Source organism: Agelaius phoeniceus, chromosome 6 (assembly GCF_051311805.1).
Source record: "Agelaius phoeniceus isolate bAgePho1 chromosome 6, bAgePho1.hap1, whole genome shotgun sequence".
Classification (NCBI taxonomy): domain Eukaryota; kingdom Metazoa; phylum Chordata; class Aves; order Passeriformes; family Icteridae; genus Agelaius; species Agelaius phoeniceus.
This window is the reverse complement of record NC_135270.1, coordinates 51,738,356-51,763,970: the sequence shown is the minus strand read 5'-3', so window position 1 is coordinate 51,763,970 and position 25,615 is coordinate 51,738,356. Positions and strand designations below refer to the sequence as shown.

Below are 25,615 nucleotides of genomic sequence, written 5' to 3'. Positions count from 1 at the left end.
TGACATCTCTGGTGTGAGCTGCCCTAAGTAAAGGGTAGTTTTCCCTTATATTAATTTAGGTGCTAGCACCTCATTATGAGAAGGTCTTAAATAAAAGTGTCTCAATCCCAACCTTGCAGCTACCACACAAACCTCTGCTCTGCATTCCTGTGGTTGGAGAAGTGGCATACAAGGAAATGAAACCATTTATTTTGCTGCTGTCAAAATAAATGTGTAATTTATCATATTTACCCCTCTGCCAGATTCCTCTGAAATCTCAGATGAGAATCAGAAAGGCTACAAGTGTCTTTTAAAATTAAACTGTTCTGTGCTCTGCAGGCTGCAAGATTGTTTTGTTTGCAAAAACAATTTCTAATTTATGGTTTTACAAAGCTTGAGGAGCCAGACAGTTCCCTGCTCTCTGAGAGACCATTGAGTTAAAACAAGGTAGACTGATTTGTCTTGCCTCCATTTAGCTGTAATGAGTATTAAGTGGTTTATCTATGTGGAGAAAAGTTACTCAGCTAGATTGCACCCAAGCTGAATTACATCCCATTCCAGATGGAGTATGTTTTTTAGAGCAGTAAATCTTGAGGAGGGTGGATAATAACAGTAATGCGCCTTCCTGAGCTGGAGCACAGCTCCTCTGCCTCTCATGGACATAATGTGGAGAGCTCTACATCCAATTAGGTTTTCCCAAGGCTTTGTAAAGAAACAGGACTTCAGGTTTCTCAGCACTGTGAGCAATTTAGCTTGTAGAATTTACAGGGTGCAAGTGAGGGGTGGCTGATGGGGATTTCAGTTTTCACTGTCGTGGGTAGCAGCCTGGCAGGGCACGTTCTGCCTCTCCCCAGCTTCCTCTGCTGTGTGATGGCTGCCACAGGGAGGGAGGCTGCTGAGTGGGATGTGAAATGTTTTGATGGGAAATTTCCTTCCCTCTGGTGCCATCTAGCCCACTGAGGCACCCACTGCTCGTGCAGCTGGTTCTTGTGGCCCCAAGGGGCGACTAGAGGAGGATGTTGGCCCCAGTGGCATCCCACTGAAAGTGCCACAAAGTTTATCCTTGACCACCATGCTGGTCTGTCACCAGCAGAGCTCCAGCAGGTGAGAGTGGACTCCAAGTCAGTGCCATGAGGTGTGGCTGGGTGGCTGTGCTGGGTTCCACTGCTCCAGTGCCTGAGTCTGGGAGCTGCTCCAGCCACTGAGGAGAGTGGGCTTTTGGGCTGGTGAAGGTGGAGCACTGCTCACAGCTTTGGCCCAGCAGTGAGGACCATTTGTTTGATTTCTAATGAAAAGGGACGTGAGGGACTGATCAGTCAGTGATCCAACTCTCCTGCTGCCTCTCCTGGATGGGTCACTGAGGCTGTCCTTGTCTCCTGGCTCTGGGGGAGGCAGGAGAGGATGGAAACTCACTGATAAGAGAAAGGTCAGAGTCAGAAAAATGTTGGGAATGTGTTTCTTGATATAACATGGGTGAGACCTAGCCTGGAGTTTCACTGTTTAGCCTGGCAGTGTTACTGCCTGCTGTTGTGAGAGTTATGAGCTTTTTGAGAACTGAGATCAAGATGCAAATGGTTCATCTGGCACCTGCCTCAACACAGGCAGGTCCAGAAGATGGAGCTGATTCATTTCTGAGGCCATAGCAAAGACTGGGATGGCTCTGAGCACTCATTTGTTTTTTTTTCTATTTTTTTTCCTGTGTATATTTTATGTTTTCATAGGGTGTTTTCTGGCTGAGGTCAGACATCAAACATGGTTTGCAGCTGAACAGTGGTGTCTGAAGAATTCTAGCAGTTCTCAGGTCAGGCTTTCAGAACCAGTGGTGTGCATTGGCTCCCAATGATGCAGGACTTGCCTTCCCAAGGAATACCCTTTTTTTTGGTAAGGGGTATGAAACCATAGAGAGGAAAGAATTCTCTATTTCCTTTTCTTTGGCAGTCATGCTCTATTCTTTTCATTAACCAACCAGTCAGTCCTGGTAGCATTCAGGGCCTGAACATGGCAGCTTCTGCATCACCATTCATCCAACTAACCTAAATTCCTTGTAGCTGCTGGCACAGTGAGGGTACTGGTGGAGCTGGAATGCAGGTGGGAGGACACCTTATCTGACCAGATCTGCCAGTGGAAGCTGTTGTATTCAGCACACAGCCAGTAGTCTCTGGTTGTCTTCAGACAAAGATGGAGAGTGGTTTTGGAGCTGTTTAGCCAAATGGGTATTATTGTACTGATATTAGGGGTAAGTTAAAGTGTGATGGCCTGGGGCACAGAGGAGGTCAGACCAAAGAATCCATGCTCCTCCTGGCTTTGACAATCTCAAACTCCCCTTGCACCCTGCTGGAGGACAGGTTCATTACTAATTCAGCAGGTTCTTCAAGCTGATCCTGAAATCTTGCTGCATTCAGCACCAATCTGCTGCAGCATGCTGCTCACCACCCTTAGCTGTGCATGGGTAATGCTGTGGTGCAGAGGCCTGCACAGGGAAAGTGCTTTAGATTGATTCTATAACCTGCTTGGTTTGCTCTCTTCTCTGACCTGGAGACTCCCCCATGTTAGGGTGGTTGTTGGGCTGAGTTTGTGCTCCCTGCAGCTCAAGCTGGTGTTGCTGTGAACCTTGTCACCACTTAAGCTGTTCACTGAACTTACATAGCTCCCTACAGTGTCTTCTTAACCTTTCTCATGAGGACTTGTTTGGATTTCCTGGGTTTGAACAAAGCATAATCCAGTCAAAAAACTGAGCATTTTTCTTCTGAGAGTGTGCTTTAGATGGGCACTTGACTCAGATCCATCCTGCTGTTCCTTTGTGTGCATTGGCACTGGTCTAGGGTAGCACTTTTTTGAGCATATTCCAGTTTTTCCCTTGAGTGGCCAAGGCAGAGTCAGTGATTAGCTGTGGCTCCCCTGCTGGCCCTTCTGCTGAGGGGCCAGAAGAGCATTCAGCCTTAGAGCTGAGAGCCTTTGGCAGCCACAGAGGCAGAGAGGAGCTGTTCAGCAGGTTCAGAGCCAGCCCAAGCCTCACCCCCGTGCCTGGTGAGTGTTCCTGGGCCAGAGCTGCAGCCAGAGGTGCCTGCTCTCCATGGGGGGCTGCTCCCAAAAGGTGCAGGTGCCACAGCAGCACACCCCACTGGCACTGGGGCCCCTGGGTCAGCACCTGGCTCCTCGGCCATTCATGCTCAGCAGGAAGTCCTGGGGTGGAACAGTGGCTTCTGCAGTCAAACCATAATAAATGAGATGAGGGAAGTTATAATTTTGTACTTTTCAGAGCCCCTTTAGCAGTGTGGAAAATGTTTGGAGTTTTTAATATACTTATGTTTCAAAACTTTTCCTCCTGCTGTGACAGCTAATGGCCTCTGCTACTCCAATTACAAGTGGAGGAGAAATTTTGCTAAGATCCAATTGTATGGGAGGAACTCATCAAGCTGTAATGAGAATGGAGAAAAGGTTGTCCCAGCATCCTTTATTTTCTTCCCTGTGAAATTTTCAGATGTGTTTCTTCTAGGCATGGTTCAGAACAAAAGCCAGATGCTTTGGAGAGCAGTCAGCCACCCACAGAGCTCTCCAGTGACTTCTCTTCTGTGCCAGGCCACCCTGTCTGGTGCTGCTGTCTTGCTGCAGTGGTAAACTGGCCATTGCATTCCTTCAGGTTGAATATTACCATTTTATGTGGGGGTATTCCCTATTTTATTGTCCTGGTGTTTTTCTGGTTAGTGACACGTGCTTCCACTAGAAAAAACAGATGTCCTGGTTAGGCACTTGTGTGTGTCAGGCTGTGTGCATGCTGCAGCTCTGTGGCCTTGCTGAATACACTTCTCTCCCTTTTACAGCACTGGGAGCTGTGGCACTGACCTCCTCTTAGAGCTGTGCCAACAGCTTGGTTTTGTGAGTTTCTCAGTTGTTTTTGAAAGAAAAAGGCACGTGTCTGGAGGGGTTGTTTATTCAAACCTAAAAGAAAACATCTTGTTCTGTTGTGGAGTATTTTGGTACAGTCTAGATGAATGGGAATAGCCTTCAAAACTAGGAAATTACTTTTATGAATATACAAAACACAGTGTTTCAACTTTACTTTCCTTCTGTATCACCCACTCCTCAAACTGGCATTGATGCAGCTCCACGGAAGATATTACTGTTGCTAAATCTCAGCTTTTTAATGAAAAAAACCTTTGATGGAGTCCCTCATCACCCTACACACATAGGGTTTTATTCATCAAGTCCTTCCCAAACATGGGAAAACATGTTGCTTCTGACACAATACTTGCCTGTACCCCTGTACCACAAGAAGCTTAAATGTGTTTTTTTTTTTCTCTTTTCCTAAAGATTCATCTTCCAACTATATCAGGCAACTTGAAACAAAAGTGAAGCTGCTGGAGGATGACAACAAGCTTCTTTCCCAGGTAGGTTTTATTGCCTAATAGATACTAGTGTGGCCCAGTTCTCCTGTTTCCCTATGGTTGTGTCTGACTGCCCATGTTAATGCACACTGGCTTTTGGTAAACATCCTGTGCAGGAAGAACACAATTCATAGACAGAATTGTGTTCTCCTTTTGTTAAAATTAAAAAATGGATAGAATTTGGTCTCCTTTTTGTTAAAATTAAAAAAACGTAGGGAAAAAAAGTGAATCCTCTGTTAGTGTCTGTGTGTGTGTTTCAGAGAGGCATTAATGCCTCCCTGCAGAGCTCCTTGACCCACCTCTGCTCCTGGGGATGCCACCAGAGTCCAGCTCTGCCTGTCCTTGCTGTAGGATTTTGCCTTCCTTGCCCATTTACATCGACTTTTATCTTGTTGAAAGAGGAGACTGTTGTCAAAGGACAGCCTTGGGAATAGTTGTGTGTGGTGCAGGCTCCCAGCTTTTATTTGAGATCTTACTTAAATCTGAACAGACTCTCTAAAGGGGCACTTTTTGCTTGCATCTCCCTTTCAAATTCTACTCCACGTGCCACTGTGCTTTTGATCACTCATGCTGCTTACCTGTCTTTATATAGCAATGTCAAGCAGTGAGAAGAAAACAGCCATTCTGGCTGGTATGTCCTCTGGATCCCCTGTGAAACACAGCAGTTGGTGTAAACAGGGGCAGCTCTGCTGCATTTAATAAGGCACTGTCTATTTAAACCATTGGAAAAGTTACCCTTTTTTACCTGTTCTTTGCATCCTTTCACTGCTTTTATGTTCCACCTTCCTGCGATTTTTAAAGATTTTTTCCTATACTTTGCTTCTTACTTCAAGCACTATGTTTCACTTAGTGAAACAGTAATTCTGTTCCAGATTTTTCCCAATTATAAGAGCTGGAAATAAAAAAACCCTGGTAATATTTTTTTTAAATGCCTTTTTGCCAGTTTATGTTGTGCTGTTCTTTGCATTTCACCAGATTGGAGAATAGATTGTCCCAGGGTCACATTTTTAAAACATTCTCATTTAAAATAAACACACAAAAATAATAGAGAGCTCTATGTGTACTGAAATTTTAATAACATAATTTTGTCAATTTTTTTTTTCTGAAATACACATTTTGGCCCAACTCTGAGCTTTTTTAAGGATTACTCCTTTCTCCCAGCATACTCATTGGCATTACTAGCCATGAAAAAAACTCAGAGGGCACCAAAGGGTTAAACCCCAAAGGGTGCTCAACTCACCAGCTTTGTAGTTGCTTCATATATTAATTGATTGCTAATTTGATTTTAGGTCCCCCTGTCTTTCTTCCAAACTGTGACTGAGCTGGTGTCTGGTGGCTTTAATTGGAGCTATTGACAGGCAGATGGGATGTGCATGGATTCAGGGATGGGCTCAGTGTGCCCTTGGCCCAGCTTTGTCCTGCCACAGCCAAGCACTTTACTCTGTCAGATCTGCCTTGGGAGGTCAAGAAGAAGTTGGTAATTAATGGTGAACATGAATAGGGTCTGCATTGCTGCATGGGTTTCTTGCATTGTTAGGATGAAACCCAGTTAATTTTGGGTTGTGCAGGGCTGCTTCAGGCTCATCAGCCTGTCACCTGCATGCTGCCCTGGGTGTGAAGGCTATGCCTTTTCCTCTACTGTCCTCAGGTGTCATCACCTTCTGGGCTGTATAATTACAAATATTTGAATCCAGGAGGGTGGGACATTACCTTAAAATAGCTCTGTGTTCTGGAGAAGGGCAGTCACATCCCCAGTGGCAGCAGGCACTGATGCCAGCCTGGCTGTGATGTGCTGTGCAGCCCCTGTGTGATGTCTCAATGGCTCTCCAAAAAGACCAGGATCCAACTTCTTTTAGATCACATTCAGGAAATAACTTTTCTTATTATAAGAGGGGGCTTAGCTGTCCTTAGGGCATCAGGGCTGTTGAAGGACTACCATGGGCTGGCTGAACTCCCTGGGAATACTGAGCTGCATCACCTCCAGTCTGTCATACGACACACCCAGATCTGGATTTTTTTTCTCTTTTAATGAGAAAGATTAGGAAAATCTGTATAGACACAGGCTCACATGCATATGTACATATAGTTCCCAGCACTTTCCCACAGAGCATAATCCACTTACTGTGTTTTTACTTGCTTTGTCTGACTGGGAAGTGTTTTGCTGTTACCATGTGGATTTTGGGATAAGACTCTAGTCAGAAAGGATCCTGGCAAACTTTCTCCTGTTTTCAAAGTTGCCAGGTGATCCTGGCTGTTTGAACTCTGCAGTGCCAAACTGGCTTGTCAACACCAAAGTCACATTTCAGCTCGGCTTGGCTTTCTCCCTGGGAGTATTGACTTTGCAATAATATTTGCAGCCTGGTGTCAAGAAGTTCTATCACCAGTGTGCTGAGGGGTGATGAAACCTGACGTCCTAAGTAACAAAAAGTGCCTGTACATTAAGGGATTAACAAATCAGGGGTGGTTATGGAAGTCTTCCTGGCTCCCTTCCAACTGCTAAACATAGAGCTGAAATAGTGCTTCATCCAGAGAAACCTGAGAAGGCTGGTGCTGCAAAGGATATTTGCAAGCTTTATGGCTGGATTTATATTCCAGGGGCCAGTGACACAATACCCTTTTGCTGGCTGATGCATCCTGAGTGAGACTTGTTGCTTTATCTTCTTCAACATCTCTGGAGTGAAGCTATGCTGAGAGGTGGTGCCTTTGTAGCCCCTTCTGGAATCAAGATGTTGATTGCAGGGGATTCTGAGCTTGAACTTTTTCTCCTGTTTCCCACATATCCTTTCTCTAGAAGCACTCAGAAGAAAGCCTCAGTGGGACAGGCAAAAGCTCCCCAGCCCATGCCTGGCAGCTGCTGTGCACTGTACATGTCACCTGAAGTACAGATGTGCTGGGGTTCACACTTCTGTTTTTCTAGTGACTTATTTGAACAGGTTAATGGAGAGAGCTTTTCTTGCTCTTGGGAATCAAGAAATACCATCTCACAAGCCACACTGCAGTGGGAGGAAAGCAAATGGAGATAAGGGTGTTACTATGATAGTCATATATGTGGGGGTTTTTGTTGTTTTGACTTTTGCTTTCTAGGGAAGGATATTATGTGCATTTCCAGTTGGAAAATAATATGCTTCTGACATTGCTAACCCATCAGTACTCATCACTCTCTCCATTTTCCTTTCTCTGAGGAGAAACAACCCCAGTTTTTACTTTTTTTACACAGTTTATGCTGTGATGCTTTGTTGGTGTGACCATGTCAGCTAGAAGGTCACGCTCTTGGATGGCATCACTGTGCTGGCAAAGTCTCTGGCAGCAATTCTGGCAACCCACAACTTCTGTTGCCCTGGTTTATATTGTTTGGGCAGAGGTTGTAGCAAATGCCACTACCAGAAAAGACCCCTCCATCCTGCTCTGCAGTGCTGGTAGGTGTCTGTGGTGTAGCCACAGTGGCAAAGACCCCACAAAGCCTGGTGGGGATGGTGTGAACCTTTCTCCCAGGTGCAGCTGGTTTCTGGACGTTTTAGTTTTGCAGTGTGAAGAAGATGAATGAAAGCTCTGAGAAACGTTGGGTGTTGGTTTCAGAGAGCTTCATGGGCAGCACTTCTGTAGCCTCACATTCTCCAGGGAAGACTTGCACTGTGCTCTGCTGAGTGCATGCATTTGGTCTGTGCAACATCACGTGGGTGAAGTTCTGATATTCCTCTGTGTCATTGTGGGAAATGCCCAGAAGAGCTGATGTTAACCTTTCTTTACTGGTGTCTGGTTGACCAGGCAAGGATACCTTCCATATTGCTAAGATACAATCCCTGAGGTGGGAGACCATATTTGCTTTCCATTCCTCTGAGCTAGAAGTGTCCAAGCACAAAATAAACCCCTTAAGCTCCTTCATGCTGCCCCTTGAACAAAAAAAAAAGGAATTTTTAATTACACACTTTCCCCTTAAGGTTAGAGAGACTTGGATTTACAACATTTAGGAGCTCCAAAGGTCAGTTCTGGGTAGTTTCATAACTAGTGCATACATTATAGAGATAATAAGGGTAACAAACTTCTGGCCATTCTTTCACATTATTTTGCATTTTCAGCTCATTCTGTACACACACACTCTAGCTAAAACTGGAGTTTTTAGGCTGTGTGGGCTCATCACTTTTTTCTCTCCTTGTAACCAAGTACTGTGCACCATGGGCTGGCTGTCAGGACTCCTTTTGGTTTGTAGTCTCTGCTGAGCTGTGTCTACCTTTTCTCTTGAGAGCAGGAATGCCAGAGGCATTTTCCTATTCAGAGATGCTCAGGGCACATTACACAGCTTTGTTTCAAAACACCCAGCTTTATAGAAACCAGGTGCATTGGGCAGGTGAGGCTCCAAGTAACTGGACATTTGAAAATGAAGTCCTGGTGCCTCTTTCACAAGTCCCCTGGTGCAGAAACAAAAAATTCTTCTCTAGGGAGTGACAGCCCTTGAGATTTATGAGTATTTAATTAAAATTGCTAAATAGACTTTAGTAGCAGCACCTGACAGCAGTTCAGCCTGCTAGCTGCCTGGGATTTAGAGTTTCCTTGGAAGATCTTTAGAGCATCCCTACAAGTTCTTGAAAACTGTTCTTAGTCTCACTTTTAAGAAATTGCATGCTTTTCCTGAATTAAAAGGCTGCAGCTAAATGAGTTAATAAAATATTAACTAATTTAATAGTAGGAATGGTAGATATTATTAACTCATTAGATAGTAGGCAGTGCCTGAAACACTGCTATTGAAACAGGGCTGAGGTGTTTGAGCAAGGAACTTCCATGGTCACAGCATCTGCAGGCTGCCACAATTCTTGGGCAAATTGGATTTTGGCACAACCATGCACTCAGCAGGCAGTTTCCAGCACATCCTTCTGAAAACAAGAGGGAAAATCTGGACCCCAGGGCCAAAAGGAGCCTGACAATGTGAGCACTGCAAAGAACAAAGATGTAAATGCCATTCAGTGGAGAGAAATGCCATTCTGACCTCTTCCCAAGGAGGAGAAAAAGAAATTGCCCACAATGTGCTGGCTGGCTTCAGCAGAGTCAGAGTGCAATTTCCCCTGTTATTTTATTATCAGCCACTTCTGTGCCAAGTCTGCCATTAACAGTTCCTGCTTGCAGAGTTGCCTCTGGCTCTCAGAGGTGCTGTAAGGTCTCAGCATTTGGGCCTCTCTGTGAATTGGCTCTGGAGGTTTGTCTGAGGCCATGGCTTGTGCCAGGAGCACTGCACACACTCACCACGACAGGAACAAAATTACAAACCTGTCTGATTTCCCCAAAGCCTGCCTATTGTTTGTGTGTGAGGAGGATAAGTATAATTGCTTTAATTTAAGGTCTCACAAGGGAAATAGGATTTTTTTTTTTGGTAATACAGAGCAACTCAGACATGAAAGTTTTCCAGGCAGTTGGTCTCCATTTAAATTCAGAATACTGAAGGGGATTTGCCCTCAGTTACTCTATTACCATTTTTAGTCAGTGTTTCAATGTTTAGCTGCATATTAATTTTAAGTAATGAAAAAGGAGATTCGTATTTGGGGTCACATCCAAATATTCCTTTCAAGTAAATGGTGAGAATTCCTACAGGACTCCATGCATTTTGGAGTACAACTCTTGAAGAAAGATTTTCAGAGACCTTCTCTCTCGAGACCAAAACTTTGATATAGTTTTGAGAATGCACTGCATTGCTTACATGTGTAAATGCAAAATATGATAACAGAATCCCTCAAATGTTGCTTCCTTAGTTGTGGAAGCAGAAACTTAAAAAAATAATCCAACATAGCATGCAAAGCCAATCAATCTCTGCTGTCATTATGTTGCAAAAGTCCCACAGTGGTGTTTCCTTATTGCAAGAGTTTCATGCCTCCTTGATGTTTCTTGCAGGCACTGACTCTTCCTTCTTCACAAAGCAGCCACTTGTCTCCAGTTCCTCCTCAACCAACCAATCCACTCTTTTATAGCACTCTTCTTCTCTTTGGTTACAGCTGTGGCCTGTTAAAGTCAGGTCTGCTCCTTATCTTTAATAATTAGCCCAGCTGCAACTCCTTAGGGGTAAGATTACTTTCTATACTACCTTTATTTTCTTATATTCTATCCCCTTACAAATGTCCAAGTGTGTTCCATTTCACTTCTTCTATGAATTACAATAACAAGACTGATCTGACCAGTCTGCTATCCAATAAGTTGACTTGAGATGTAAGTAACAATATGTTCTTATTGAATAAAATGTTTTTCCTCCCCAGATAAGAAATGCACACTTTTATAGGAGCAGTTCAAAATACCTTCAAGCCCTCTAAGATAGTGGAGTTCCTTCAGTTTACTTTGGACATCAGAGATTTGAGCTGCTACTTACCAAAATAGCTATTCTCTGAATAAATATTTAGAAGTGCATTTATGCACTTCTGAAGTGCATGATCAGTGACAGAAATGAGCTTTTGCAACTTGTAATGAAATCTGGGTGGTGTATTGTGTGTTCTGGGGGTTGTCACCTGTGGCATCCAGGGATTTTTATGAGAATGTAAATAGAGTTCCCTAAAAATCTAGGAAATATAATTCAAAAGGTCTGGATCCAGAAGTCAACTAACAGATAGAAAGAGACATGCTGGGTTGATTCACTCTTACAAATTTGAGACCATCATATAATTTCTTGCAACTTAAAATTTTGGAAGGGCTGGAGCTGAATTTCAGTGTTAGAGAGTGTGTGAGAGAGATGCACACATGCAAAGCTCTGTCATGCCCCATTTGTTTCTGTTGTGGGTAAGCAAGAACATTGGGTTTAATGAGGCTCAGTTTAACCTCCAGCTGTGAAATACAGGATTAGTCATATCCTGTGCTTAACCAGCTTTGTAATAATTTCACTAAATTCCACTTTTTATCTCTGTATGAGGACAGGGCCAGGGAAAAAGCTCTTAATTGCAGTTAGATCAGGCTATGAAGAAGCAGCTTTTTGTGTCTTTGATACATGTGGAGCAGTTCAAAGTACACAGAGTCTCAGTGATCTGTCCATCTAAGAAGTACTGAAAAATGTCTTGAGGGGAAACTATGCAATAACTGCAGAGGCTGAAAACCAGATTTTTTCAATGAGTAAAATGCCAAATTCAAGCCCAGATCAAGAAAGATTCAGAGTCTGACATCCGAAAACTACTTGGGCAACAATGGGAAGGATGTTAATCATTCATTGCTTTGAGAACAAAAAAGCCTCTTTACTCAAAACTGTAAGTTTATGACAAGACTTTCAGTTTTGTTTTGTTTTTCATGAAGCCAAAAATGTAAATCTAAATCTTAATAAGAGACTTTTAAAGAATATTCAGATTAACTCAAAAAGATTGAGACTGGCAGTAATTGATTCTCCCTGGCTGCTTGAGTCCTGGTTTAGCAGAGAGCTTGGAATATCTGAGTTCCTCCAGAGGGGAGAGACTTGGGTGCCCAGCATGAGCTGAATCCTGCAAGGGACCTTTGCTGCTTTATCAGGAGATGGTTCAGGACTTTGTTTATCTCATTCCCAACTCTGTTGTTTTATGGCATGTGGGGATTGCCTTGAGGGCAGCCCAGCAGCACTGCTGTGGCTGTGATTTTGGGAGGAGGGGCTGTGCTTCCCTGTAGCCTCCTTGCCTGGAGTGCAGCTGACAGGAGGAAATGAAAGGTGGCTCTGGGGGATGGTCCAGAGCTGTGCTTGAAACTACATCCATATCAACATCTACTTCCCTGGAGGAGCTGGGGCAGCATTCTGTAGTTTCTCTGCTGGCACACCCAGTAAAGATGCTGATTTTGGTTCTAATGGGCCATGATGAGCTCTATTAATCTGTGACTCTGAAACTCCAGCCCTGCAAGCCACAGACCAGACCTGGGCTGCACCAAATGCCAGTGGCTATAGCTCCATTTGGCTTTGTTAACTATTGAGCTGCATTTCTGTTTGGGTTATAGGCTGTGATACTTGGATCTCTCAGCCATGCCAGCTCATATATCCTCCTGAGCAAAGCCTGCCAGTTGTGTGATTATAATTATATACTGCAATTTGGTTTGAACTGATTATCTGAGTCTCCTGTGAGTTATGGGCTTGATCTTTCTCTGCAGATCTAAAACAAGAGGACAAAAATTCAGACATTCTTGAATATTAGCAGTGTACTCAAGTTCCCTACCTCAGTTGCTACAGAGAATGGAGAGGTTTGAAACCTGCACTGCTTTTATATCCTGTACCCCACTGAGATGCTAATAAGTCTTTTTCCAAGAATGATTTTACATGGTAGAATCTGCTAAGCCTCTTACCGACTGTCTCCTGCCTTTCCCAAAGTTGTTAGCTCCCCCAACAATAGAGAATTCCAGCTGTCACCAATGCAGCCAGGTGAAGTCTGGTTGCCCCTCCAGCTTCTTTGAACACAGATCGTGATGTGAGGGGAAAGTCAGAGCCTAGGCAGAAGTGGGGATCCTCACCCCTGTGCTACATTTGTGAATGGCCACAATCCAGCCATGGCACAATGCCCAAATACATTTCCAATTCTACATGAAGTACTAAAAATGGATATACTGATGGAGCTGGCTGAGGCTGGGCTTGTGACCTCCTGTCTGAATACTGAAGAGGGAATCAGGAGAGGGGGTGTTTGACAGACCCTTATCCCCTAAAGCCTTTGTCACCAGTTCAAGTGATCCCCAGATGTGTTGCATGTACAACAGGGATATGAACCAGTGTAAAGGAATTTAATCTCTCCTGTTGCAGAAAGCTCATATTATTGCATGACATGGAGGATGTTAAATAGTTTTAATCTCATCCCTTAATTTTTTTTCCTTATTTGCAGAGTTCTTTCAAAATCAAATCTGTTGATTTTTTATTGCACTCTCATGTGTGGGATTTCCAACTTGCCTGATAAATGCTGCTGAAGCTAATGGGACTCTTCACATATACTTAAAGTCAGATATGTGCTATGCTGAGCTTATTTTTGCCTGAATGTCTTGTAGTGATAACTGCAATTACTGAACCTTAATTCAATTATTTGCTAGCTTCACACAGTGAAATTGCCCATCCCTCAGATTCCTGGTGCATGAGACACTAAAACATGGACTAATGAGATAAGGGGGAAATGTTTGTGCAAGGTTGTGTGATAGGGGATGTTCTCTGGGGCACAGGGCTGCCTGACAGGGCTAATCCCTCCTGGTGCTGAGAATCAGGGCCCATTGCCCTGGTGCCCTGTGAGAGCTGTGCAAGGCAGGTGCTTTGCACCACCTCCTGTGTGTTGAGATGTGTTTGTGCTTTGCTTTAGCTCAGTAAAATATCACTGCTCTGCCTTGGGCCAGCTCCTTGTTACAGGGTGTCACCATGATATTTTCTGAAAGATCCCTTCACCAGGATTTTTCTCCTGAGAAGCTTCAGAAAAGAAATGTAAACAATAATTATCTGATTGCTTGGAATGTGGCCTGGAGGTTGCTCACCAGCAGGTGCATCTTTGATTGGTTCCATGCAAAATGTTTTTAATCAATGACCAATCCCAGTCCAGCTGTGTCAGACTCTCTGGTCAGTCACGGGTTTTTATTATCATTCTTGTCTGGCCTCCTGATGTCTCTTTTCTCTATAGTTTAGTATAGTATTAGTATATGATATGATATGATATGATATAATATAATATAATATAATATAATATAATATAATATAATATAATATAATATAATATAATATAATATAAGCCTTCTAAGAACTTGGAGTCAGAGTCTCATCTCTCACCCCATCCTGGGAACCCTCACAACACCACAACAACAGGGCTGTGTGCTCTGATAGTGCCTCTGACCTCTGCAGGTGTGCTGGAGTGTGGTAGCTGAGAAGAAGAGTAAGGTGATCAAGCTTTACCAGCTGTTTGGGGGGTTCACCATGCTCTGAATCTGGATAGTAAGGTATTAGTGTTTGTGCAGATGGGTTCCACAAGGCTTCATTCACGAATATAGGGAAAGGGGTTGAAGTTCAGATAATGATGTTGTCTTACCAAGTAACTCAATATTGACACCTGCATATAAGACCTTTGGTCACCTGTGGTAAAGATATGGGGTTTTTTTCAAGATAATAAAATAACTTTATTTGGGTTAAGTTTCCAGGTGTATAATGTTCTTCTGTTCCCTTCTATCTGGCTGAGTGCAACAGCTTCCCAGGAAATTTCAGTAAGGCAGAGAGAGCTAATGTATCCACAAGCAGCTTTTTGGAACTGGGGGGCTGCCTTTAGTACTGCTGCTGATTGTTTAGGGCTCTGATTGCTTATTCTATTGCTTCACTTGCTAATGTTGGTGATTTCCATTTTTTAATCATCTGAATGCATAAATATGCCACTAATTTATTTTTATTTCTGCCCTGTTCTTGTGCAAAAGACATTGGTTAGTAATATCTGTGTTTTGGCCAAGTTCAAATCAATGCCATTTGCCTATGTGAAGAGAAGTGTGCACTTTCAACTAAACTGCTACAGGAAATAACAGAAAAAGGTCTTGAGCTAAATCTTACATTTAATTACTCAGTTGCAAACAATGGGTTGTTGAGTGTCAAAATTGAGGCAGTTTCAATTACTGGAACAATTATGGTTTAGAGTATTGTTGCTGGTAGGTTAAGAATTTATATTACAGTGACAGACAAGTAATCCAGGTAATGGGCAGTGCAAGAGTCCATAAAGATGAAGGCAGCCTGACACAGTGGGCTGAAATAAAACCTTCTGCATTTTTTTTTCTCTTCACAAATGTATATAATCAAAAGCCAAGGTCTCAACAGAGTTTTCCATCTAACATCCAAGATTTATGGGTGAGACTAAAATCTGAAATAAGAGCAATTTTTTTTTTTTAATATTGGCATTTTTTCCCATACAGAGAATTACCCAAATCATAATTCAGGATCATTATGGGCTTACATGGTCAGGGTGTGATGCCCTTGCCCTGTTGCTGAGGACCAAGTTCACTCTGATGTTTTTAAATGATGGCTGAAGGAAATCCTGTGCTTTGTAAAAGGGGAGGTAGCCACTGAAAAATGGAAATTGCTTGTCTGTCACAGGGCTGGGTGATGGTGAGGCATAATAATTTGTCCAAAGAAAATCTTCTAAGCTCGTGTCAATAAGGGCATGTTCTCTTGTCAATATTGAGTTCCTTGCAGTATTCCTTTCCATCTATTTGCATTTCATGCTGTTACATAATTTCTTCTAAAGTTGTGTTGAAAGCAGATATAATATTAATACATTTAAGAGGTGCAGTGTGTAATCCGCTGTCTCCTGAGCTTAGTGCAAGTGGGTCTGCATTGTAGGAAAATGAGGCTGATTATTATAAACCCTTGGAAATGACAGTCCTTTGGGAAGTCTGCTGTCAGTGACTCATGTATGCTTGATTCTCTGTGTTCTGGACACATTTTGCCATCCCTTTATACTCCCCAGAGGTAAACAGAAAGGGGCCTTCAATTTGGTGCTTTGTTGTGTGATTTAAAAAAGGCTTGTGAAAGAAGTCAGGAGAGAAAGTTTTCACAGTGCAGGAGGTTAGAAATGAGTTTCCAAGGGGTGGAGAGAGCTGTGGTCCTCAGGTGCCTGCAGCCTGTCCCTCCTTGCTCCTGCCTGCAGCTGGAGGATGCTCTTTGTCTCCAGCAGCTCTTTGTCACTTCTGCCAGGTCTCCAGGGCTGCCTCGGGTATGCTCAGGCACAGGATGCTCGTGTTTAGACACCCAAATGGCTCCCAAATGACCCCACAGCCCATGGGGAGAAGGGAAGCTGTGACCCTTTGTGAAGGCTTTAATATTTCCACAGGGCACAGGGTCAAACTGATCATTTATGATTAAATACTTTTTAAAATCTGTTTTCAGCCTTCATCTGTTAGAATTTATGTGAAAGGAGAAAAAAAGTGTTTTCAATTAAAGGCTACTTATGTAACAACCCTGTTTTGAATGCTAATTCATGAATTACTGGGAGCTGACAGTGCTGCTTTTTAATTTTCCACGGTCACTTCAGAACATAATTCTAATTGAAATCATTTTTTGCTAATCTCTCATAAATACTGAGAACTTTCTGTCAAGTAAATTTCTTTCTGTATTTAATTTATGTTAAGAACAGTCCATTTTGTTGCATCAAAGTATTTCAGAATTAAATATTTGTCTTCTTTTTTCTCCCTTCTAGCAGAAGTAACACTGAAGGGTAGCAGAAAAGATAATTTGTCTGACTTGTCTCTAAGTTTTCAACACTTTATCTTCATAGTTGGTCCAACATGGCCACAGCATTGATCTGACTTTACTGGACAGAAACGAAGAGGAAAATAAATGTTTCTTTGTAGTACTTTGACCTTAAAATACCACAAACACCATCCATCTTCTTGTGTTATTTGTGTTATTTTTCAATTGAATCACTCAGCACAGCAGGTCAAAAAGTCAGAGGCCACCATTTCTTCTCTTTGCTAGCAGGATAGAAAGCTTTGATAGGAACAAGTGTTTGCTGTTTTTTCATTGTTTTGTTTTGCCTTTTTTTTTTTTTTAATGTAATTTTAGTCTTTGGTAAGCACCAAGACTTTAATTTCTATCTCAAGCATTTAAAATTATACATTATTTGTTATGGAAAATATCCATTTCCACCCATCAAATTGCTTGTTTTCTACACTGAAAAAAAGTTGTTTTTTCAGTCTATTTTTACTAAAAAACTTGGTTTGTTGGCCCTACTCTTTTCTCACTGGTGGGAATAGACCAAACTCCCTTCCCTGGTGGGAGGGACAGGCCTGTGTGCATTTGTTTCATAACAGGCTGGCAAGGTCTTGGGCTTTGGTCCAGTGGTATCTTCTGGGTCACTCTGAAGTCCTGCCCAGTTGAAAAATTGATCAATAACTGTTTTGTCATTTTTTGTGAGTGCTGAGGAGTGATTGTGTTGGAGTGACAGTGGTGGGGTGCCAGTGCTGGCCCTGTGTGGCTCAGGTTTGTGCTGCCAGGGGAAGGTGCTGGCTCTGCAGGCTTGTCCCTGTGCTCATCAGGCAGTGCTGAGCAGGACCAAGGGCAGGTCTTGCACTTTTGTACCACTGTGAAAGTCAGGACATGCTTGCTTTATCTTTTCTTTTTTTTTCTGTGAACTATGGATGAAACTAGGGTTTGAAAAATACTGACAGTAAGAGAGCAAGAGCCACTCTTGGAGCAGTCAGTGGCCAGTTGTTGGTGTTTGCTGGGGACTGGTGTGTGAGTCTCCTGAGCTCCCTCTTGGTCTCCTTTGCTGTGTCCCTCCTTCTGTCTCTGCTCCTCAGCTCAGGAAACAGTTCCAATAAAAGTTCGACTGAGACTGCGTGCTCCCACAGAGTTTTAGTTCAGATGAAAAGGATTCTGGTGATAAATTTCTTGAAACTCCAGAAATGTGAAGTGATTTTACCTGAAGGATAATTTATTATAGATATGTTGCCCTTTAGTTGAGATAATCTCCAGCAATGATGATGAACAGAGATGATCAGGGATTCTACTTTTAAAATGTCTTTCTGACTAGAAAAGCAATTTGGGATCCACTTACATCTCAGTAATGAAAATTGGGTAAGGTAATAAGAGATTTCATTTTGTGAGTGAATTGACAATGCAAATACCAGGATTTTTAATTTAGGTTTAAGTGGAGTAATGGCTACTCATTCTGATGCATCATTAGTCATATTGCTTTTTAATGAGGGATTCACTTTCTTTCCCTGGTTAGCTCCAACACTGATAGCAAAGCCCAAGGAATGTGCAAATGTTTAGGGAGGTCTGTTGAATATGTGTCACTGCAGCATTTTAATTTTAGAAAGGGAGAAAAAGCAGTTTTCTTTCTATGGTGTAAAAACACACATTTCCCTTTAGTACAGGGAAGATAAATAGTGCAGAGCTGTGATTGGTAGCCTATTGTAAAAAACCACAAGCAATAAAGTAAGATACATTCCCAAATAACTTCTAGAAAATATAGAAGGAAAATTGCATTGAGTGCAGGGCTCATGAAAGAGGCTTTATGACAGACAGTGGGAGGAAGAAGTTTATTCTGCCCATCTCTGACAGGGATGTCTTATAAATAATGGCAGGTGAAGACTCTTTTTGCACTAGCAAACCCACTCTCTGCTCCAAACACCTTGTTCCTCTTCTGGAGAGATCTCTGCTCAGCGTTTTTATTTCTTAGATGTCTTTTCTTTTTCTTGTCCTATTTTTTTTCTCTTTTTCCTTTCTGTTCTTTAATTAAGAGCTTGTTTTAATGTTCATTGAACTCAGTGGGAATCTTTCCATCAAATTGAATGCATTAGGTCAGATTCATAATCAGCTGCCACTGAAACAACCTAACAATGGTTTTGTCACACGCTAGTGCAGTCTTAAATGGGATTTGCTTTAAAAAAAGCAATAGAACTAATCCATTATAAACACTTGTTAGAGCGGAGTTTTGACTGTATCTGTGTATTTACCAACACAATTTCAACCAATTTAAGCCAAATTGAAATCAGCGCAGACTTTTTCTCCAGGCAGGAGCATAGGGCAGTTAATTAAATTAATTTAAACTAGTGGGGGTTTAGTGACAGCAGTGGGATACTGGGTGTTGTCTGGACTTGGTTTGGTTGTCTCCCTTCCTTAGCTGGGAAAAGCATTTTGGCTTTCTGTGAGGACAAGCTATAATGTGATGAAACATGTGGGGAATCCATTGTAGACCAACCCATTTGGATTTTGGGGCAAACCAGCAAGTTTCTGGGATGCAAATGTCCAGCAAATCTCTCTTTCTAAGGCCTGTTTTTACATTTCTGGTGCCCCACGATTGTGTGCCATCTTGCAGGTCTCAGGTTTTCAGAAGTCTGAGTAACCCATGGCCTCTAAACTGCTGAGGCCACACACTCTTCTGGAGCAGAGATTTGAGGGGATCTGCAACCCCTGGGGTCTCCAGCGCAAAGATACAACCTCACATTTTGGTTCTGCTGTTTTGTTCTGCTTTTCCCTTGGCCACACATCTGCCCCTTCATCCCAGATATCAGGGGAGAGTGCCTGAGCTCCTGAGCTGGCAGCCCAAAGCAGTGGGTGGCAGTGCCAGGACCTCTCCCGGAGGCTGCTGTGTCCCCACACACACGCAGGAGTGGAGAGGGGGTTGCACACAGCAGGGGTGTGGGAGCACAACCAGCCAAGGTGAAATCCTTCCAGGATAACCACCAAGAGACAGCACATGCCTGGGACACTGCCAGTAAACTAAGAGTCTTCTTATCATCTTCAATTGTGACCTGCTAACCTTTCTTTGAAATCATATACCTCCCAGGAATAGTGGAAACTCGGTTTTGCAGCAGTCACTTTTCAGCTTCAGAAGGAGTTATCTCCTTCAGATCTCTCTCTTTCTGACTCTCTGTTGTGAAATGTGAAAGAAATACAGGCCACATCTCCTCTCTTCATAAATTCAGGGGAATCCCAGATATCTGATATGCTGAACTCATTCTCTATCACTTGACTCCATGTGAGACACTGCAGCTCCCAGCAGATTGGGTCACACAGGACTAGCATCCATTTCTCATTATGGCTTTCTTGAGAACTGCCCTTCTCTTCACAGCTTATAAAAGGAAAGTTGATAGGGTGAGGCCTTCAGAATGGTTGTGAAAGCACTGGGTCACTGTAGAAGTTTTAACCTAAGAAAACAGCATTTTGAATTAAAGCCAAAGCTGAATATCAACTAAAACAGGCCATGTAGCTACAAGAAAATATATATGACACTGATAGAAAATAATGTATCCACTCAGAGTGCATTAATTCTTCTCTTTGAGCAGGAAATGGAAATGTTTCTGATGTTTCCAGAGATCTGTGCATGACAACAGTCTCCAAAGTCCTTGTTATGTTCAGGCCTTTGGGTTATTGTAAGGTTTTTACATACAATTGATACGATTTATGAGATTTCTTGTTAAATTTTATTACCCCAATGATTTTTCTTTGGTTCTTTTGAAGTAGAAAACATAATTTCTGTAGCAAATGGCAGTTGAAAGTCTTAATAGAGCATAAAAATCTGAAAGGTCATGATTTCTAAACCTTAAAATAGAGGACAGTGCACTGCTTGATACTGCTAAAAATATGAAAAGTTAATGAGATGTTTATTGGTGATAAAGATAGAATCTTCTCCCAGACCTTTGATTTTGGCTGCTTGTGTATTGGCTTTTTCTGGGTGCACTTTTATAAATGAGAAACACTTCTCATTCTTCACATTTCAAGATCACAGAGAGTTAAAAACACAAGGCAGAAACTTTGTCCCAGGGTGGATTATTCAGTCCTCCTAACACCCAGTGCTCCTTCCCCTGTGAGTGCAGGCTGATGGTTGCATTTATCTGGTTTTTAGGGTCATGTTAACCACCTTCATTTATTTGACTATGTTTAAGACCTGTGGGTTCAAGCTTACAAATTTGTAACCAAATGAGAAACTATTCCTGTCAACACAAATTTGCAAGCTTAGTATGATATTTGCAAGCTTAGAATGATAGTAGCACTGTTTACAAAGCCTTAATCTAGAAAATGTCTCTTGGTGTGGGTTTTTTGGGTGAGTTTTTTGGTTGGTTGGTTAGTTGGTTGGTTTGTTTGTTTGGGGTTTGTGGATTTTTTTGCTGATTTTAATTTAATCTGAAGTCTTAAAAATATTTTTTTATGTGCTTCTTAACAAATGTTTTTTTATTGAGCATGTAGGAACTTAGATAAAAATGCCTTCCTGCTGTATCACTTAATGTAGCAGACCTTGAACAGTTCACCTCCAGCTGCTTGCAGGTGTTTTCTCTAGGCCTAGAATGGAAAAAGCATTTTATTCCAGTGTTCACTGTCACTGTTGGTGCAGGGAGAAGTAAAGAGGGGACAGATGTGGTCATGGGAAAAGCCAGGACATCAGGAAGGGCCCAGCTTTCTTTTCTGCCATTAACATGTCCTGTTTTCTGTTGTCTTTGCAGCAGTCCAGCACGGGGGACCTGCGGACTCTGAGGAAAGGATTGTCCCCGTACCACTCTGAGTCCCAGCTCTCCTCACTGCCGCAGTACCAGGACGCCCTGCAGAACGTAAGAGACATTTCCTCACCTGCACAGGCAGAGCCATGGCTGTCCCCAGGGTGGCCATGGCTGCAGGGGACAGGCTGCAGCCTGGAGTGCTGCTACTCATGATTTTTTGGTTATCTGGTCAGCCAGGCTGGGATACATCCAATTACAGGGGAGCTCTCACAAGGGATTGCTCACCCTGAAGCTGGAGTTGCAAACATGCAACAAAAACCTTGGGAGGATTTGGAGCCCCTGGAACATTAATCTTTGCCTGAATTTAGTTCATCAGCTTCCCAGCATGGGTTTTCGGTCAACTGACAGTCACTGTTGTGAATCTTTTAAAGCTAGGGTGGTGCTTGTTACACCTGCAGCTTCTTCTTGGTAAATGCCCTGTGCCTGCTGTAAAAAAGTTGGTTGTGGGTGAAGCTTGCCAGGTGTTTGGCAGTGCATGGACAGGGTTGTTTAGTGAGTAAGTTCTTGGGTTTTTCTGTATCACAAATGAGGTTTGGGTTTCCTAAGATTTGCCTGCATTGCTTCTCAAACCACAGAAGAACTTTGACTAAAGCCTCCTGCATAAGATGGAATCTGTGCTGCTGTGCCAGGCATGGCTGAGGACCCCTGCCAGGTGTTTGCCTTCCAGATGTTTGCTTCACTGCTTGGGCCTCTAGGTTTGTGTGTTGATGCTGTTTTCCAGATTAGAAGAAGAGAATAGAAACAGTCAGAGAGTCCTGGTGGGAGTGGGCTGTGAGTGTTGGGAATGTGAGCAAAATCCTGATGGCAGCAGAGCTGGAGAACCTCCCTGCTCCGTGTCTGGGACACTGGTCAGAGAGCTGCAGGTGCTGTAGGACCAGACGTGTTGGCTGCTTGACTGGGAAAAAGTCATTCTGTAGATTTAGTGTATCTCTTACAGTTGTAAAGAAGGGCACAATGATAATTTAACAAAGTTTGCATAAATAAAACTCAAGTATGGAAGCGTACCCCCTTTCTATCCCTGCTAACTGGCAGGATGGATAGAGATGCTTCAAGCTAAAAAAAGAGCGATAAAGCTGTCCAGGTGAATATTCACTTTTGTAACTTTGTGCCCCATGTGTAAAGACAGGACACTTTATAGGGAGTGCAGAGAGACTTGAACCTGGAGATGTTTGTCTGGCTGTGCCAGCCTTACAATTTTGGAGATTTTGCTTTGCTTCCCTGGTGCTCAGGCTTTTGCTCCCCAGCTTTGTTCCAGGTTGTAGATGCTCAGTCAGCCTGTGCTGGTTGCCCCAAGGAGTGCTGCTGCTCATGATTTTCTATTTATCTTGTCAGTCAGGCTGGGATACATCCAGCAGCTCTCTGCAGAGGGGCTGTGCTGCGATGGGAGCTGGCAGGAGAGTTTTCTGCTTGAGCATTGGCCCCCGCAGCTCACTGGGGCTGTGTGAGGGCTGGTGGCAGATGGTCCTGCCTGCTGGAGCCCTTCCTGGCTACTTGTCCCTGTTTTCTCTCCTTCTTCCTCAAGGAAGAGATGGCACCTGGCATTTATGGAGAGGCCTGGGTGCTGTGTGGCATTCACTTTCATCTGTCACCCTAGCTGTGTTCTGCCTTCTTTGTGGGAAGTTGATAGAGGAAAAAACAAAAACAGCTTTGGATCCAAATCCACCTTGTCTGAGATACTTATGTAGCCATTTATTTACTTATTTCTAACAAAATCCCTTGATTTGTGGCTTGATGTGATACACTGTTTTTGTAATGAGGATAATGATCACAGATTCATGAAAATGCCTTTGAATGACTTGAGCATGGCCAGAAGTGGATATTTATATATACCTGAGTTTCTCTGTGTTTTTTTTAAACAAGTAGATATTTGGATGTACCTGAGTTTCTCTGTGGCTTTTTTTAACAGACAGCAGGCATGAGTTTGTGAGAAATCATTCTTCTTTGTGCCTGCACAAGCTTCATGTGGGTGAGTGATGGACAATTGGTGTCAGCTTCAAAGCTGCCACATCCATTCAGGGTTCCATCACTGGCACTGCCCGTGTAACTCTTTGGGAAGTTCCCCAGCTCATCCCTGTCACTGTCACACAGGTAACAAGCAGGCATCACCCCAGCTCTCCAGGGCTCTGTCATAGCCCAGTTTAGGACACAGCTGGGTATTCCTAGTGTGTCCTGGATCAGGGACACCAGTGCACCCTCAGGATGCAGAAGCAGAAGACACAGTTGCACTCTGTGCATTGGGTTTCACGCATACAGATAATTACAGATTTGCTCTGTAGTCTGCAGTGGTTACCAAATGTCCAGGAGCTGCAGTCCTTGGGGTTAGTCTGGCCTACAAGACCCTGTCCTTTGCAGGGGAAGGTGTAATATATATGTTAGCTTGAACTGATAGCTGAGAGTCAATCTTTCCAGCTCTGGGAGCTGCCACCCAGTGCCATTTCATGGTGTACCAGAGTTCTGTGTCCTTCAGGAGGTGAGGGTGATTTCTTCTGGCTTGGGCTCAGGAGAGGAGGCAGCAACAAGCTCCTGATGGGACCTGCCATTTCCCTGGGATGAGACTGGGTAGGCTGGCTCCATTTTTCCCATTGCCAGAGCCTCCAGAGCTGCTCAGTCTCATGTGAGCTGCTGTCCCAGGCATGAGAGCTGTTTTTGAGTGAGCCATGCACTGCTGAGGACTCCGTGGCCCACCTGGCTTTTGGGTGTCATGGTTTCACTGCAGCTGGCAGCTAAACCCCACAGAGCTGCTTGCTTACTCCCCCACATCCATGGGGACATCCCAGGCCCCTGCAGCACAGCTGGGGATGTATGTGGAGGCTGAGGCATGGCCCAGAGCTTGCACCTCTCTCTTTGGCCTCTTCATGGGTGCTCTGGCTGCTCTGACACATGTGCCCTGCAGACTTTCATGTACTGCCTGCTGCCCCCAGGCCCATCTCAGTGCCCAGGCATGAGAAGGTGACCTGAGGGCTGCTTATGGTCCTGTGGTGGTACCATCACCTTGAGAAGCTCAGAAACCAGCTGCCTGGAGGAACCATTTATCCACACTGGCAAAGAACACCATTGAACATGAACCAGCTTGTTGCTAGCAGTCAGACCTAGCCTGGCTGGCTTGCACTTAAAATCTGCTAGCAGTGTTGATGTGATTTATGATGGGAATCCTGCCTTTGGTGGGAGTAACTGAATGGAAATGCTAAGGGTAGTGTGCATGGAGTGTGGGTGGGAAAGTGTGTGTGAAAACAGCGGCAGGAATTCTAGAGGAAGGGATGCTTTGGCCCGTGCTGATGGCCACAGACGTGACTGGCAGCAAGAAATGGGTAAACACCCCAGGATGTGTGGTTTGTGTCAGGACTGGGAGGTCTGGGCTGTGATAAGACCACAGCACAGATGGCTCATCAGCAGAGGACTGGTTCCCTGATAACAGGAGCAGTGTCACACCACAATTTTTCTTCCTGTGGTTCCAAGAGGAAGGAATAGATAAGATGACCAAAGTGATGGAAAGGAGGCAACAGGCAGCAGCTTTCCTAGGGTTTTTGGAGGGTAAGCAAGATGCTGAGATAAAGGTCAGCCTGTAATTACCACTGACTCTTAAGGCATGTGAAAAATGTGTCCCAGAACCCATTTCTTTGCTGTCAATGAGGAGGGATGCCAGGGCTGTCAGTGGGTGTCCCTTGTTTCCTGTGCCACACACAGGGACCCTGGCCACCTTTTGGTGAACATGTGAATGTGTGTTTGTAGGTGTGTGAGTGACAGGTTAGGTTAGAATAATCCTCACCTTCCCCTTCCTTCAGTTTTTGTACCAAGTTTGTAGTGTTCCCTTGGTGAGGAGCAGGAGCTCCTTGTGGTTCCCCATCTGCGTGCAGGAGGATGTGTCTGCTGGTGATGTGGCTGGAGACCATCCTGGGTCTGGAACTGGGAATCCTGGGCAAAGTACCTGCAGATACACTCTGTGAGGGCTGAGACAAGCTCTGCCTTTTTGAGAAGACAATGCTGATGATGCCAATTCCTGTAGGGGGATAGAATATAAGGTAGTATGGAATGTAATCTTACCCCCTCAAGAGTTGCAGCTGGGTTAATTATTAAGGATTAGGAGCAAGCCTGATTTTAACAGGCCACAGCTGTAGCCAATCAGAAGAGTGTTATAAAAGAGTGGATTGGTTGGCTGAGGGGAACTGGAGTCAGTTGGCTGCTGCAAGGACAAGGAGGAGTTAGTGCCTAGAGGAGCTGCCTACAAGAAACATCAAGGAGGTACAGAACTCTAGCAATATGGAACCCTTGCAATGTACTCACAATAGAACTCTCGTAATATAATGATAACAAATACCCAGCTTTTATACAGGCCCAACAGG

The 25,615-nt window shown here is 43.7% G+C and overlaps 1 protein-coding gene across 1 annotated transcript in view; it reads left to right on the top strand.

Moving 5' to 3' along the window:
• CCDC85C (coiled-coil domain containing 85C) overlaps positions 1–25,615 on the top strand; it is a 111,950-nt gene that overhangs the window by 64,043 nt on the left and 22,292 nt on the right. Inside the window, exons 2-3 of the mRNA XM_077180680.1 lie at positions 4,291–4,367; positions 21,222–21,326. Of these exons, the coding sequence (XP_077036795.1) occupies positions 4,291–4,367; positions 21,222–21,326 (182 nt within the window). The remainder of the gene's footprint in view (positions 1–4,290; positions 4,368–21,221; positions 21,327–25,615) is intronic.